Below are 17,664 nucleotides of genomic sequence, written 5' to 3' on the forward strand. Positions count from 1 at the left end.
AAAGAACCAATCTTAATAACACATTATCAACCAGCCCTTGTTTAATACTAAATAAGCTGTTGTGCCGATTCCCAAATACTATTTTTATATAGTATATTGTATAGTATATAAGTGTTTTCCCAAAGACAATGCACAATAACACTGCACAGCTCTGAAACCACCAGTTCCCCCATTCTTCCATTACAGGAGCTATGTATCAATAGTCCAAACAATAGGAAAGTAGCTTGCAAAGTATTTATTACTTTTACAGATTAGTTGGAAATTGTTTTATTATATACAGAAATATAACTTTAAATATAAAATCCCAATGAGATACAATCAAATTCACTTAAATCTGTATAAAGTGAAAGGTTATCTGGCTCTTAACTTTGCCTTCCTAAAACAATATAAAAATAAAATTCTGATCAATTACGGTTTTGATTTAAAGTTTTAGAAGTAGCGGGTTTTCATGACTTGCTGCTCAGAAAAAAAACGAGCTGAAAGACATACTTCATTGCCACATTTAGCACCATTAAATGTTTCTACAGAAAGAGAATGGACTAATTCTATTTCAGGAAGTCTGCTGTCCTGTTTTGATGGCTTCAAATTGAGAACCAGAATCTCCTTTCTACTCAGTAGTCTGCAGATGACTAGTAAAAAACAATAATTGGGAAGATATTCTATTTTCAGTGTAATCACTAATCTAGAAAGATGACCCTGCCACTTTGTAATGAGCTGAACACAGGGAGATGGGAGATGCACTTTGCTAGATTAAAGGGGGAGGCTACACATATTGCTTGCATGTATTCACATATTACGTCCAAATGAATGCAGCCCTTAAAAGAGAAAGATTCCCTTCCCCCTCCTCATTTAGCCTAATCCAGAGTTCATCTTTACTTAGTCCCAGGTAAATGTATTGCAGTCATAGCAGATCCAGATTGATTAATGAAATTCTACAGCAGGCCAGTGCTGACAACTCAACCTGCTTTAAAAAATACCACTTCAAGATAAGCATCGTCTAAAATAAAGCATAATGTGAATGAAAGCTATCAAAATCAGTCACTTCTGTATCAGAAACACCTCCCTCCATGTGCATTGTACTGATATTTATTTTTATTTGTATTTGTAAAGTGAACAGCTTATCCAATTAGAATTTACAACTGAAAAAGTTCAGGGCAAATAAATAGGGCAAAATGGTTCCAATTAATGTTTGTGTGGCTTTAAATCAGAAGGAACAGAGCACTATTTTTAGTTGTACTATTAAGAGTAGCATACTGAGCTTTACTCCAAAATCTCTGGACTCTGAGCTATTTTATCTAGGCCATTAAGTCACTGTTTGTAATACAAACATGCATCCAACTCTTGGTAACACAAACAGAAAGTTTGACCAATAGCTACAAAACGTGATGCATCCCAAATCACATGAATGCATTTAAGAATTAGTGACTGAATTAGACTTACAACCAGTTATGATGCTATTATGATCAATTCCATTAATACTGATTTTTTGTAAACATAGCTGATGGGAATTACAAATTGTTAATGACTAAATCCTATTTACTATGAGCGTAGATCTATCTGTGTACTAGAGCAGACACTAATCAAATTAACATCTTGCTTTATTCTTTCCACAGTGCTCAGCTGATTATAGGTGCCTGTATGAATTGGGGTTGTAGTCAAAGGAATGCTAAGTCACAGTCCCATCAGTGTAAGGATTTCCACTTGTGCCAATGATACTGACCCCTAAAATCTGTTGTAAGGGTTCCCCCAACCCTCCAGAGCAATTTGGGGTTGCCATTAGATGCAGGTGGGGAGGAGGGGGGAAATCCTATTATATAAGCAGAATTCCTTGCACTAACAGGCTGTGTTAGCTGGGCACTGTCCAAGAAGTATAAGCAGAACTGTCTTAGAATTTAAGCAATCCATTCTTAAGAGTGACACTATTGTTACCTTCTTTCAGCAGCCTAAATTCAGGTTGCTGATCATAAGAGACAAATACGGTACAGTTTGAGAGGCAGATTCTTGCAAATGACTTGGAACAAGCCAATACTTTAAAACTAAAGATGTAACAAACATGTATCATTCTTGTCTTTTTGAACATTAGAGACTGTATGGGAAATACATACATATAGGATGGGTAATGTTTGATTCAAGAATGATATACTATTATAAGATTTGCCATTTCTATTATACACAAGCTCTAAATAAAAAAGAATAGACTGCAATATGCAAACTTTAAATCAGAACTGCATTGATGGGTTCCAAACCCAATAAATATACTTCAAAATATTTCCCCTTTTAAAAAGTGCAAAAAATCCCCACACATACATTTGTCTGTCTTATATGCGAGAGAGCACTCTTTGCACATGCAGAGAGAAGCATCTCTGGATTGGCTTCTGCCAAAGCAGATACACTTGGCTTTAGAAGGGAACAGCTATGCACTAATCATGCCTGATGATACCAAATGGAGCCTGCATCCATACACATACAGCATTATCTGTTGCAGAGTACTGAGATGCAGCATTAAACAACTACTGCCCCCCAACTTTTACATCATGTGAGCAGCTGTCATTTTAATAAGAAGCTCTTGTGTCCTTAAAATGCATTACTCTTTTATTTTTATACTTTATTAAGGTGCTAGAAAACATAATTTCATAACATTTCCTGGAGTCTATTAAATATTCGCTGCCTGTGCTCCATTGTTAAGCAATATCCAATAGCAGCCTCAGTTTCTTGAATTCGTTTATGGAACCGGCACCCATCACGTGCAAATTCTTCCCAGGGTCCTTTCCGATCTTCCTCATTGTTCACATAATACTCAGTAACTTCTTCAAGGAAGGTCACCTACATGAGACAAAGTCAGATCAAATAATCAACTTGCATTAAATAGCATCTATTTTAATTCTACATTTGTTTTTAAAACACAGTAAAGGAAAATCATAAATACACAGTTACCAAGTATTTATCACCTAGGTGAGAGGACTAAACTGTGACATTTGTGCAATACATTTTATTCATTCTCATGTGTGTTAAAGAGATCAGTGCTTGTGGGCACACTGGATAGCAGTAATGAACAATATTGAACTGCTGGCCTGCTGTTTTAATTAGGCTTGCCAGGCCTTTCCATTTGATCCACAAGGCCATTTTGGCCAAGCCACACCTACCCAACTTGCATTTGCTTTATATATGATGCTAACTCAGTACTGGTTGATTTATGTCAAGATAGTTATGAAGGAAGTTTCCAGATGTCATATGATGGAAGTCAGCAAAGCTCACATTTAAATTTTGATGTGTTATGAAATCTTTCCCCAGCTTGACAACAATGCACTCACAGCACTATAGACGTAACACACAGAACCAATCTCGAATGTTGGTCTCCTTCCACGGCCAGTATGAATCAACTGTGTCAGAAGAGACCATTTATTAAAAACATTTATGACTACAGTGGAACCTCGGTTTACAAACTTCATCCATTCCAGAAGTCTGTTCTTAAACCAAAGCCATTCTTAAACCAAGGTGCGCTTTCCCTAATGAGGCCTACCGCCGCAGATGTCCTTCCACCACTCGGCTTCTGTTCATAAACTGAGGTGAAGTTCACTAACGGGAACACTTCTTCCAGTTTTGCGGAGTTTGTATACCGAATAGTTCGTAAACAAGGCTGTTCTTAAACCGAGGTACCACTGTGTATGGCTGTCTGTCTAAGATACATCAAAGGGATCAGTCTATTATTATGAACTGCAGTGCAGACTATGGCTTTTTCATCTTGCTAAGCAATGTCTTTTTCTTCCCATGCTGATAAACATTTTTTATTTATCTGAAATGTTTTTACTTTACTGTGACCATTTAACTAGGCCTAATAGCGTTATTACCCTAGTGTTGCAGATTTCTCTCTAAGGACTAACATGGCTCTTTCTCCCTTCTCTTTAATCACCACTGCACACACTGCTTGTTAAGCAGTCTTAACTATTACTTAGGCAATTTTACAGCTAGAAAATATGAATTTAATACTTGAATTCCTTAATCTGTCAAGATTAGAGCATGTAATACACACCCATACATATTTTATAATATCAGGTCCCTTAAAGTTTGTAATAATCTTCATTCAAAAAGTGAGACACAAGAATCTTAGATAGTTACATCAGCTTCTGCCTCTGCTTTATGCTTTCTTGCCATTTACATCATTCCAAGGTATCCTCCAGGGCACCATTACCAGGTCATGTAACATTAAGGTATATATTGCACACAGATCCTTGTTAGTTTACTATGTCACTAGAAAGAAATACACAAGGGGGTTGAATTTGTTTTGAGAGAAGTCACTGTGAGTGATTTACAAGGAAGGTTGAGTTAAAATGTGTAATTTCACAATGCCAGGGATTTCTGAAATTCTATGTTTGGTTAACAGAAAGGTAATCCATGTATACCTAGACACCATGAATTATTATGCATATTTTTGCTAAACATCTCTTAGTTCCTAACTGTATTGCAATCCTTAATATCAAAGTTCAGCTAGGCAAGGCAATCCCAACCTTGGCACAGAACAGAAGTGGAAGGGACAGAAGCCTGGTGTTGCATTCACACCCAAATCAGACAAATGCTGTCACGTGACAACCCTATAGCCAGAATGCCATTTTGGGGTTTTCTGCATGTCACCACTGGCAGAGATCCTGAATGTGGGTGAAACAAGGAGCTCCATGCCAGCAGGGTTAGCTGAAGAGATGTCTCCACCCAGCCCAACATCCTTCACTCACCCAAGCCAGCCACAAATGGGGCTTGGATTGCAGCCTATGACACCCACAACATAAATCTCTCAGGAGAACACTGACATTAATGAAAACCAAAGCTCAAGTAGCACATCAGGGTCGCAGAGTTTTACTTAAATTGTGCAGATTTTAGAAATAGCTTATTAACCACTTTATCATCCTCATGTTATTGCATAGTCTACCTTTATTTTCATAGAATCGTAGACTTGTAAAGTAGGAAGGGACCAGGTCATCATCTAGTGACCAATCCCCTGCAATGCAGTTATCTTTTTGCCCAATGTGGGGCTCGAACCCACAACCCTGAGATTAAGAGTCTTATGCTCTACCAACTGAGCTATCCTCCATCTGTCACATTGCCTCGCTTTATAGCAGGAGTCAGGAAAAACAAGTGTAGGCTGCAAAACTAGGCCTGGGAAGACTGGGTTGATCACTATCTCTCTGTGTAACCTATCATACAGGATAATAAAAATGAAATATAAATGAAATATAATATAAATTAGGAGGAACCATGCACTTGAGCTACTTGGAGAAAAAGAAGGATTAAAAACTAAACATTATAGTCATTGCCTAGAATAGAATTTTGATCTAATTATAAATACTCCCTTTTAAATAAAGAAAACAACAGACGTTTTGTGATAATTATCCTGATTTTGTTGTAACTGTACGATGAATTTTAAGGTAATACATCATGGGGAATGCATTGACAAATAGCAACACAACTAAATGAATGCAAAGATCCAGCTTCTTCTAGCTTAAGGCCACTTGCCCTATTCCTAAACAGAGCAAGTTTCCAGATTTAAAAACACACAATGTATTTGTCAGTTCTGAAGACCCTGAAAATGTTTATTCTGCCGCAGTTACATGCTAGCTATTTCGCTGAGCAACACAAATAACTACAGCAAAACAGACTGTTTCAAACATGACTACACAGATGGATACTGCATTCTAATGTGTCACAGAAGAGTTCTCCTTTCTGAGGTTTCTACATTGAACAGCGTTAAGTTTAAGTATCCACGAGGATTAACAATAATTTTGCACTACAGCATTCTCCTAGGAAAGCTAGGTGTGATAGAACTACATTAAGCAAGTAATTATATTAAATTCCTCAGAAAGCCATGGTAGCTAATCATTGTTAGCCCAAACAGACTGGAGGCTTGAAAGAACAGACTGGTGCACAAGGAGGCCCACACTTGCACTACTTCAAAGCATTTCTAGCTTTGTTTCACATAAATCAATGGGATTTATCAAGGGAAGGCAGGGAGAGAATGGAGTCTAGGATAAAACAGAGTGGCTGAACTGTGACTGAAAGCAGAGGGTGCACAACTCCTGCCAGTCACATGGACCCTGTCACCCATGAGTCAGCTCCCCATTCTTACAGAATCTACAATATGACACAATGCAATGAAGGGAAGGGAAGTCCTGAAATGCAAGGCAAGTACAGAAGTGCAAACGGTAAGACAAGAAAGCATAAATCACTTTGAAACAAATTTAACCCCTTCATGTGCAGCTTTGTAATTTGAGTACTAACTTGCATTGTTGGTCTAATGCTAGCTTTGGAGAAAATCTCCATTCTTCTAAGAAACATGATATAACGTGTATCCCATGTCCCAATACATACAGTGCTCCCAAATGTGATTTCACAATGTGTGCTGCAAGTGGAAGAGAAAGACAAATTCTCGCAAGACATTTTACATTCTTATTCCAGCCACAGGATTAATTAATCTGTAAAGCAGTTCTATGGAAATTTATCCTGATCCTGTGGTAGCCAATTTGGGATACCCAACTTGTTACTCTATTTTAAGCTCAGTGCTGGGCAAAAAAAGTGTACTATTTTAGGAACAATAATTTCAATGAAGTAGAAAGAACAAGTCAGATATGCCAGGAATTACCAGAGTGTGACACCATAACTTTAGTAATTTAGGTCATAGTTCAGTAATGGGGAATTTGCACCTCTACAGATGTCATTCAACTACAACTCCATCATTCCTGACTTCTAGCCAAGCTGGTTGGGGCTGATGAGAGTCGTAGTCCAAAACATCTGGAAGGCCAGTTTCCCCCTATTACCGTTGTAGGCTTCCCGGAACTTACTTTGGTATAGAATCATAGTATTGTAGAGCTGGAAGGGACCCTGAGGGTTATCTAGTACAACCCCCTACAGCTCTGTGGTAAGCCACTCTACAGGTCTATTGGGAAGGATACACATATAATATATGTTTAAATGGCACCTCCTGCTTGCATAATAAAATAAACCAATGTAAAACATACCTTTTTCTTCTTCTTACACTTTTCTCTAGAAAGGACACCATGCTTCACATTTTCCGTAACCTCAGTGTCTCTGTTATCGATCAGGTGCACCTGACAGCTAAGTAAGATGCTACCTTGAGAGGGTCCAAGGCCTGTCCCTGACAGCCCTTTCAAGCCACTTTTCCCTTTCTTTTCTGCAGTCTGAAACTTTGCCTTGAAGTTGAAAGGGTTGTAAGGATCCTCAGCGTTACAGAAAGAGTTCCACAATTTCAAGTTTTCTGATTCATCCACGCTGCTGGCCTCCCACTCTTCTTCCTCCCAGGAACTTTCAGTCCATGAGGAAGTATCCTCCACCTCCTCTGACTCAACAGGAGGCGCTTCCTCGGGTATGTTCCCAGCAGTTCGAACAGCTGCTGTGAAATTCCGAGGATCGTAAGGATCCAGGCTACAAAAGGAGTTCCACAAGTGAATGTTTTCCCCATCCTGGCTGGCGGCATCGGATTCGGAAAGGGAGCCTTCGCTGTCAAACCCGTCGTCGTCGTCGTCGTCTTCATCCTCTTCCCCACCCGAACCTTCCTCTCCATCGCTCTCCTCCCCGCTGCAAGCACCCCCTAGGATGTAATCGATCAGTTTGTTAGGACAGGCAGGCCTAGTCACCGCAGGGATATCTTGCTCTATGTCCGAGTCCGAGTCGGACTGGGCCTCGGAAAGACCCTCCTCCCCGCACGGATCCACCGCACCAGGACACCCGCAGGCGTCCCCGGAGTCTGGGTTCTCCTGAGCTTCCTCCTGACGGCCATCCGCAGGCAACGAGTCTCTCGGGCCCCAGGAGTCCCGCTGCTGCTGCTGCTGCTCCTCCTCTACCTCCAAGCTATGGTAGCCGCCGTCGGGTTCCTGCGCGACGAGCCCGGCCTTGCTCCCGCGCAGATGCACCTGCTGGAGGATCTCGGGGTACTTGGAGAGCGCGGAGCGGGGCTCGGGCAGCTCCTCCCAAGCAGCGCTCAGCGGGCCCGGCAGCGAGCCCTTGTCTGCAACGCCGAGCACGTAGGTGGAGGAGGAGGAGGAGGCGACCAGGCGCAGCTGGTGCTGGACGGCGATCAGCGGCGGCAGCCCCGTGGCGTGGGCCTCGGACTGGAGCCAGAAGAGCGGCGCAGCCTGGCCCGGCACGATGCGCTGCAAAAGCTGCGAGAAAAGCCGCAGCAGCGAGAACGGCGCGTCGGCCTCCGGTTGCGGCGGCAAGGAAGTCGGGCGAGGGCCGAAGCGAGGGGCCGCCTGCTCCCGCTCCCTGCTCGGCTCCATGGTGACGGGCGCGCCCAGGGCTGCTCACCTCAGCGCTTCAGCCTCGCGTCGCCCGGCCGCTCCGGCCGCCCTGAGGCTTTTCGGGGATGGCTGAGGACGCGGCGGTGGCTTCTCCCCGGCTTGGGCCACGCCATGTTCCTTCCCGGCGAAGACCGGCGGCCGCTTCAGGGCTGGATGGAAGTCGCTGCTTTGAAGCGAGAGGAACAAGATGGCGGCGGGAGAAGGGCGCAGCAGTTAGGCCGCTGGGCGGAAGGATCCCTCCACTTTACCGAGCGCAGGCGCACACGCAGCCCCCCCTCAGCAAGCGCAAAAGCGAAGGAAGCGTCTCTTCTCGTCACCTGCAAAGGGAAGATTAAAGGCCGGGTGGCGCTTCGAGTAACATCCGGGGAAGCTAGATAGCAGTCGGAGGCTCGCGATTGGTTCCCTGCTCAATCGCGGCCCCGCCTCCCTCGAGGGAGAGCGAGAGAGCGCACTTTGGTGACTGAGCGCCGGCGCAGGCGGGCGATTGCATCAGCCGGTTGCTCTTCTAAATTATTAGAGGGTTATAGAAACATTCTGCAACTTTTGTTTTTGTTTTTTTAAAGGCGCTTCATACCTGTTGAGGTGGAGCTTATTAGCAAAATTACATTCAAAAGAAATTAAGATCAAGGAAAAAGAGGAAACACTTCCCAGTTACCTCAGAAATCATACTATTTAGCAGCCTTCTCCAACCCGGCGCCCTCCGGATGTTTCTGCACTACAAACCATGTCATTCCCTAAACGTCAGCCATGCTGGCCGTGGCTGATGGAAGTTGTAGTCCAAAATATCTGGAGAGCAACAGCTCGTGGGAGGCTGCCTTATATGTTCATAGCAACCCCAAGGATGGTGACTTCTGTAGCCAAAAACGATACCATCCACACACAAGGTCCAAGGTATCGGCAGGCCTCAAAACCCCAAGGTTTTCAGAAGTACATAAAACCAGCCCAATGCAATGCTGACGGACTGGGATGGAAAAATATGAGGCAGGATAATGTTGTAGAGTATCTTGGTTGGTGGGTATTATCTACGGCAGTGGTCCTCAACCCCCGGGCCACGGACCGGTACCGGTCCGTGGATCAATTGGTACCAGGCCGCCCAAGGAACATTTAAATACAATTAAATTAAAATTATTAAATCAAAACAATCTAAATAAAATATAATCAACGTTCCCCCCCCCCGGCGGGCCGCGGTAAAATTATCAAACATCGACTGGTCCGCAGCGATAAAAAGGTTGGGGAGCACTGATCTACGGTATAGGAGTACCCCACACTGCAAGGGTGGCCAGATACAGAAGACAAGCTGCCCCTGCTGAAATTCCTTCTACACAGTTGTCACAGCTGCAAAGCCTCTGTCCTCTTGCATTTGGTCCCCCTAACGGCAATGTTTGGTTTATGTCCAACTTGTTGCCCATACTGTATTTCAAAACATCTTACTTAGGAAGCACGGTCTGCTAATAACTGGTGGTGAACTGCCTGTGTCTAGCCACACTTTCCCAATCTCTCTGTATGAACATCAGAAAGAAGTCAAAGCGAAACAAAAAATGTAGAAAAGTACACTTAAGGGCAGCACAAAGATAAGGTTGCTCTGCAAACAATGATAACATAGGGTAGCTACCCTGCCAAAGGTCAGTTACGCAAGAGGAGCTAATAGAGATAAGATGACCTTGTCTCAGCATTAAGGAGCATAAAAACTACCGTACTATGATGCATCAGACTAAAGGTCCTTCTAATACAGCATTCTGTTTCCGCCAGTTTGCATTTGAGAAGCTCACAAGCAGGAGGTGAAGGAAACAGCCTTCCCTTGGTGCCTATTGCTAATAACTGGCATCTGGAGGTGTGTTGAGGTCAGCTGCATCAGGTCATTGGTTTAAGAAGGGTACAAGCCTTTTAAGGCTCATCCTGTGGCAAGTTAGCCACACTTCCATATAACCATACATAGTATGCCTTCCTTGCTTCGATGGAGGTGTGTGTGTGTAGAAAGCTCTGATATTTGCATAGTATATGGACTGCAGCCTACTGTATAAAGATAAGGGTCACATCCATTGCTTTGCCTACTTTTTACCTCTCGCCACACCTACTTTTACCTCCAGCTCTGCCTTCCCCTGGAAGTTAATTCATAAGATTCTGCTACACACCAACCCAGTCTCCACAAGCAGTGCAAGATTCCAGGGGTTCCAGGCGCTTACCCATGGTTGTGTTTCCATTGGGAAGATCGAGGCACATATACTTGCACATATATCCATGCAATGCTAACAGTGCACCCTTGCAGGGCTGTTTTTACCAGGAGGCAGTTGCTTCAGCAGCAGATCCCAGAGGAGATGCCATGCTTCTGCCTCCCCTTCTTTAAAAATAACATAAAATAATCCAGGCAGATGTGCCATTCCAACTGGGCTTCAAATATAAATATTAAAAATTATCATGCACTGGAGATTTGGTAACAGTGCAATCCTAAAATTGTCTACTCAGAAGTTAAGTCCCATTCAGTGGGCCTTCTTTTTGAGTTGACATGCATAGGTTGCATTATAAAAACTGTCTTGAACCATATTTCCTCATGGTTGCTGCAAAACATTTTGTTAACCACACTATAGTGAGTTATCCCAGATGAAGTGATCAGGCAAGTGCTTTCTTTTAAGGATAAGTCATATTGTCATATGACATGATTAACCAATTAAAAAAAGTTGTGGCATGTGCGCATGTTTAAAACTCACAAAGGTCATTAGTAATCCAATTACTTTAATGTTACAGGCATCCTGCTTATACAGATCATACGGTAACAACACATAGCATTGCCTATATGTACTAACTTGTGACTGTGATTTGAAGGAACAGTGAGAAAATTTGATTCTGTTATTTACATGGTTTTAACACATACGTCTTATTTAGGGAGCTAATTTACCTGAAACTACATTACAGTTGCCTCTGTTCCTTATTTTCTGCCAGGGAATCTACAACAGGCAAAATTCTAATTCTTATCTAATTAAAAAAAGAATGCAGTTTATTTATTTATTTTATTGTGGAGAGCAATTGGCTTTTGAATAATGCTGGGCAATCTTTTTATTTTCTGCTTACCCATGAATTTTTGCTTTTGGAGATGCGATTCTGGTGCTTTTCCATTAACCTTTTATTCGTAAGCTGCCCAGGCTACAAAAAGACAGCATGAACATTTGGATAAATGTGTAAATAAAAATTGTGTCGAGGGGCATTTTGTGGTGTCCTGCCTGTTCTTGTGCCTTTAATAACTGCACAGAAGGGGGAATAGATGAAACTGCATCCTCACTACACAACCACTCTCGGCACAGGTTTCCCTTCCATTTGGAATCTGGAAACTCAAGTGATTCTGGCCCCCGCTTCCCAGCATGAAATCTCTGTGTATTATTTTCTAACTACATCCAAGTGGCATGGTTTCTAACAGCCTAATTGTCTATGGCTACCGTATGTTTCTCCAGATTCCATCAAGCTCAGACACTTCTCAGCACCTGCCTTTGTACCTATGGCTGGCGTGTCACTGTGGCATCATACACACTCCACAGTACTTTAAATGTATGCACTTTTGCTAATTAGGCATTGTAGGAATGTGCTGCGGTGATTATGACTGATTCAGTACCCAAGCCTATTAAAGTATGTATTATCTTAACTACCTAGTAACATAGCATCGGTAACAGATTGCACGGCTATTGCAACAGCCTCGTGGCATGAATGTGCAAGCAGTGGTAACGATGGATGCTTCCGGTGTCTTTCCTCTGCACTATATTACATAGGATGCAATCAGCCTGAAAATATCTATACCTGTTAGGCTTTCTCTTTAAGCTTCCTACATAATTTGATTTGATACTGCAACATGTACAAATGGTAATAGTTTGGCCCTCTATTGACAGGCTTCTCACTGTTCAGGGGAAGAAGAGTCATTGGTCATCCTGTCAATATTTAGGCACACAGAGATACTGTTTCCCGGGTAAGCCGAACAATAGCACCACATTTCAGATTGATGTTAAAGCCTGCAAATGTTTTGAATCAAAATATATGGTAGAATTAAGAGAGCAAAGATGCAGAAGCCAACCTGTTCTTACAGATCCTGCATATTATCTCCTCTCCCCCAAAATGCACTGTGAATGGACAAAGGTAGACCAAATGGGAAGGACTGATCGACCTGGTGCCTTCAAGATTTTAGGACTACAACTCCCATTGTCCTTGACCAATGGCCATACTGGCTGTGGCTAATGGTAACTTGTTTTCAAACATTGAGTATGGGAAACTAAAAGTCAAATGACTCCTTTGAACAGCTCAGTCATTACTTTTCTAACCAGCCCAAATGCAGCATCATGTGTCCTCTTTGGCCAAGCATCAACTTACCAAAATCTATTTGGGGTTAATGATGCTGCATCTCTTTGAAAAAGTCCATGCTTGTTTTATAACCCCAACGCTGCAAAGGATGAGACGACACAGCTTCTACTGAATTCCATTTCCTTTTATTTATTTACTTCAAATAATGCCACCATTTTACAACAGAGGAAGGATCCAGGGATCAGCAAGACACCGTCTCTCCCTCATTTCCTACAGAACAGGTGACATGACCAGGCCAAGGTTGTCTCACGTAACTGCTTATCTGACTCTGAAATCCACCTGCACCTCTTGTGCAGATTTTTAAAAATCAAAGTTTCAGGCAAGCCTTGATCTAGGGAATGGTTAAAAAAACTTGGCTTATACCTCTCAGATACAATATTTTAATTTTTTGTTCTTGAACCTGAGAAACATTTCATCTGTACAGGAGTCCCTGCTGTAAACAAACAGCTCAGGCTAGCTAGAAGATGACGAGCTCTGAGGGAGAGGGCTAGGCCCAATGGTGCAAGGCTCCTGTCTGAGATGCGAAACATCTTCCCCTCCATTTTGAAGTGCTCTCTTTTTCATTCAAGGAGGCAAATGGCAACCCGCAAACAGGACATCCTTTAAGAATGATTCTTAAAAGAGAGAGAGAAAAGATCCAACAACACACATTCTGGTCTTTATATAATTGCAAAGAGACAAAGGTTTAAAAGCTGGCTATTCCCCCCTCCCCACCTTTCTATTTTTTATTTTATTTTACACAGGTTTACTTCTCAAAGAAAAGGCTACAAAGGAACCGCTCGAGGCCACCTGGCCTACAAAAGGCATTTCAGGGCAGTGGGTGTATGCAAAAGTTTCAGTATGTCATGGCAAAATGCCAGGTAACCTTTTAACCGGGTTTCCAGCTAGTTTGCCTTTTTCTCTGCCTCCCACCCCACTAGCTCAGAAGAAATGGCCATACACAGGAAACTGTCACAGAGGCGGTTTGGCTAATTCAAGGAACCCGTTTTCCAAAGTCACAGCTTGGGAGAAGCGAGACCAGGAAAATCGCTCTGATTCCAAGATGCAGCGCAACCGTATCTAATCAGTTCCAGCTCCTCAGACTGGCCAGATGAACATGTGCAAAAGGCAATTCAGTTCAGTCAAGCAAGGAAGTAAGGTGGAAATATCACACAGCTCTTCAGTTAGTTGCCATGCCCAAGGCCTTAGTAGGTATTTAGAATCAAGAGGAATATGGTTGCCTTTTGCCTCCTAAGACAAGTCTAAATGTTAGTCCAAGAGAGCATGCCTTTTAGGTTACACCTCCAAGCAGGAAATCGAGAACTGTAAGCTCTTCACATATATACATTACATAGCTCTCCTTTGGAAGCAAATTCTCCAAGATGGCTTGAGTTGGACCACACCAGCTCCTGTCCCAGAGATAAGGATTTCATCTACTATTTATATCCACCCCAAACATTTCCCCTCCCGCCCCTCAAGTTCTTATGCACACTTTCCTTTATTTACTTAAAACAACAACAAACAACAACAACTTTTGAGAAAGTCCAGCAAGAATCCCACTGATGATATATCCTGCCTAGAAAAGTTCCTTCTCAGCATGTGCTCCTATGTCCCATCTGGACTGAAATCATTTGTTGATTTTCTTAAAAAATTAAAATATCCCAAAGAGGGGGGTGCCCCCTATTCTTTCTCCACCCCCCCATAAGTCATTGCTCCCTTGACACAAGGAAAATGTATAAAAAAGGTAAGTCTATGGCAGCCATTTTAAGTCACAAATGAATTTCCTATCATGACTCCACCCCAAAATGCTCACTCTCCACAGGAAATTAACCCTTCATTTGCAGAGAAACTACATCCGTCCGTCCTTATTTGCAGGAAACTACATCCTTTCCGATAAACCAGGATAGAACTCCTGGAACATGCACCAATTCCCAGGGACTCCCATGGGGCCAGAGTGGTTCCAAAGACACAGCGACTGCCTTGCTGCTCCTCTTCACATGGTCCCGTGACTCCTAGAGCCCAGTTCAAACCAGCCCATCTTCTCCTGTGTCAGATCCAGGTCCCGCAGTCGGATAATGACCTCCCCAAGGAGGATGTTCTCCCAAAAGCCCTCTTCACTCAGGACACTCAGATGCAGTTCCCGTTGGTGGAGGTCTCCTTTAGGAATCCCATCATAGACAAGCTGAAAGATACAGGAAGTTTCAGGACATGAGCTAAAACTCACTCACTCTCTCCTTGGAAAGGTGGAAGAGGTAGTTGCCTAGAACAGCAGTCTCTAGCCTCTATAGCAAAAGGCTATAGTAATTCTGTATATTCTTCAGTAATACATATGCATCTTAATGCAGACACCCATCTAGTACAGGTATATATATTTTCTAGCATTTAGACCAAGGGTAGAAATCTGTCAGAGAAAACTGAAAATGATAAATGCACACACGCACAATACTGAGTCTTTAAACTTGAACTAATTCAACTATGACAGCAGTCTCGGTAGGAATCTTAAATAAAGGAGGGGTGTTTAACCCCTGGCCCAGGAGCATGCCCTGGCCCCAAGTAAATTCTGACCTCCCCAAGACCCCCAAATTTGACAACAATGACAAAGGGAGGGGGGATTAAAAGTAAGACAGTGCTAATGTAGGTGGCTTAAATCTTTCTGCCCACCCCAATGCCCTGATGGGGAAGCAAATAACCCATTCTCTAACCTGCATGTGTGAATTCACACAATTGAGTGTATAGGATATCAACATCCCCTGCTGGCATGCTTCCGCCAGAGGATTGGCCAAGGGTGAATGTGGCTCTCGAGCCAACCCCCCCCCCCAATATATTGTAAGGCTACATTGTAATAAATTGTCCATGCTGCCACTCCATAGCAACATTAATAGAATGTCAAGAGATGTATAATGGAGAATCAGTTCATACTGTCCCCTACCCTGTGATACATTAACTCAAAATATGTCTGGACTTTTTTTCTAAGCAGCTGGATCTTTCACGAGAGAATGTTGGTTTTCATAGCTAATTTATTGTTTGATAGCAACTGTGGGTCGGGGGTTTCCTACCCACCCCTTTTTTAGCCTGTTAAGACAAGGTGTGCAGCAGCATACCATTTCATTGTAAGTAGGGTTGCATGTTTTTCTAGCGACTTTCGTTTTCCTCTTGGTGGTTTTCTGGGGGTCGGGCAGAAGGTAGATCTTAACATACGGGTCGGGATCACTGCCGTCTTGAATAGGCTGCTGGAAAAGAGAAAGTCAAGCCCAGTCGTCAGTTGTTTGCGCCACATCAGGCTGCAGAGATTTGAGAAGTTTGGCCAGTGGCTGCCACTGGGACATAGCTACAGTTCAGCACTTACCAGGCCTCGGATATGCATCACCATGATAAATAGCTTGTTGTTCTTGTAGGATACAGACAGCTTCACCTCCCCACCCAGTTTTCCAACAGGTTGGGACCATGATGCATCTAAGAATAAGGAACAGGGAGCAGTGTTGGCATGGAAAACCACCATGTCTACTGACAAAAAAAAGAGAGGAAAGGCACTACACCCACAGTAAAGAGGTTTTAGTGCCTTTCCATAAAGGCCATACTCTGGAAAACTTTGGTATTATTATTATTTAAAATAAAAAATACAAACAAAAACAGTAAAATCAAAATCAGTACTATATTATGCCACTGTTGTGCTTTATCCTGTTTTAATGAATACAACATCTCTCCTCTGCACTACCCTATACCTGCATAACATAGTTTAATGACTAGACTAACAGCACCATTCTGAACCCCCAGTCAGGTCCTGACACAAACTTCCAGCCTCCATTGAATAGGCAGATCCCTTCCATGTGCCCAGCACTTTCATTTTATTTGCCAAAGAATGAAGCTGTGGCTATGATCGACTTCAATTCCAAGGCAGCTGCATGAGAGCATTGCCCTCCCTCAGTACTGGCCAGCATGCGGAGCCAGAGTGTTGAAGCAGGTAAATCCTGCTGCTTGTGTCCTACAAATATTTACCAGGCAGTTTGGGTGCTGGATTGGTGCCTGCAGCAACTTCGTCCCTTGGGAGGGGGTGGAAAAACGTGTACACCAGGTCACACTGCAAGAGAAGCACACCATCAGGCCACAGTTTTACTCCAGTAGCAAGTCACCTACTTTTGATATGCCCTCTGACATGAAAAGAGAAGCTTGGTTGGGCATGTTGCTTCAATTCACATAATAACTTACTTTCATAAATCAGCTAATTATTTCTTAGGCCTTCAGCTATGAAGACTCCTGCAGTTCCTTACTTGCTTAGAATGGTTATGAACAGGCATAGGCAAACTCAGCCCTCCAGATGATTTGGGATTACAATTCCCATCATCCCTGGCCACTGGTCCTGTTAGCTAGGGATCATGGGAGTTGGAGGGCCGAGTTTGCCTATGCCTGGTTATGAATCTTAATACTACAGTAGCACATAACCTCAGTTATATAGATGGGAGAACCCGAATACATAACAGGCAATCCAGTTTGCCCACCCAGGCACCCAGAGGCCATCAGAACTTTCCTTACTCTCAGCTCAGTTTTTGATGCTATACTTACCAAGCAAGTTCTCTTGCCTCCTATGTGCTGAGTGTTCTCCAGCAGTGGTTAAAGAAGGTCCCTTGATTTGCATGTAGGCAAGGACAGGGAATGCTACGCAAAGCTTCCAAATGTATTAACAAAGCTTGCTAAAGCGGAATGGCAAAAAGTGTCTGTAGAATAATTCCATGGTCGGGCTTCTGCAGAAGTGCTTAGATTAAACTATTCTACACTGCTGTGTCTGCCTGCAGTTCATCCTAAAGGTCTTGGCTAATACTACCTCGTTCCTGCCTATTTACCTCGGCCACCTCAGGAGCTGCATGGATCAGATGCCAGATGTAGCCATTCAGTTCTTCTCTCCTCCTCTCAGCCACTGCTTCTCCTCGTGAGCGTCCAATCACAAACCTGCTAGGAAAGCTGGACAATTTGGGGAGGGTAGGAGGGTAAAGAAACAGTTAGGTGTTGGGCCCAATCTATCAATGAAAAGCAAAATCTCAACTGAAGC

The 17,664-nt window shown here is 43.0% G+C and overlaps 2 protein-coding genes across 4 annotated transcripts in view; both read right to left on the reverse strand.

Moving 5' to 3' along the window:
• Positions 1 to 220: 220 nt before the first annotated feature.
• On the reverse strand, positions 221 to 11,496 carry PPP1R15B (protein phosphatase 1 regulatory subunit 15B). The gene is made up of 2 exons (XM_035121410.3): positions 7,005 to 11,496; positions 221 to 2,823 (listed from the first exon to the last, which is right to left on the reverse strand). The coding sequence occupies exons 1-2, from the start codon at positions 8,280 to 8,282 to the stop codon at positions 2,632 to 2,634; spliced, it is 1,470 nt and encodes a 489-aa protein (XP_034977301.3). The 5' UTR covers positions 8,283 to 11,496; the 3' UTR covers positions 221 to 2,631.
• Positions 11,497 to 12,750: 1,254 nt separating this feature from the next.
• The window catches only part of PIK3C2B (phosphatidylinositol-4-phosphate 3-kinase catalytic subunit type 2 beta), a 90,225-nt gene continuing 85,311 nt past the window's right edge, over positions 12,751 to 17,664 (reverse strand). For all 3 annotated transcript variants that reach the window (XM_035121407.3, XM_088674269.1, XM_035121409.3), the window contains 5 exons: positions 17,459 to 17,576; positions 16,617 to 16,698; positions 15,967 to 16,073; positions 15,722 to 15,850; positions 12,751 to 14,802 (listed from right to left, as the gene is read on the reverse strand). In XM_035121407.3, the coding sequence (XP_034977298.3) occupies positions 14,614 to 14,802; positions 15,722 to 15,850; positions 15,967 to 16,073; positions 16,617 to 16,698; positions 17,459 to 17,576 (625 nt within the window). In that variant the 3' untranslated portion in view covers positions 12,751 to 14,613. The remainder of the gene's footprint in view (positions 14,803 to 15,721; positions 15,851 to 15,966; positions 16,074 to 16,616; positions 16,699 to 17,458; positions 17,577 to 17,664) is intronic.

The sequence above is a fragment of the Zootoca vivipara genome, chromosome 7, assembly GCF_965207765.1.
Source record: "Zootoca vivipara chromosome 7, rZooViv2.hap1.1, whole genome shotgun sequence".
NCBI lineage: Eukaryota > Metazoa > Chordata > Lepidosauria > Squamata > Lacertidae > Zootoca > Zootoca vivipara.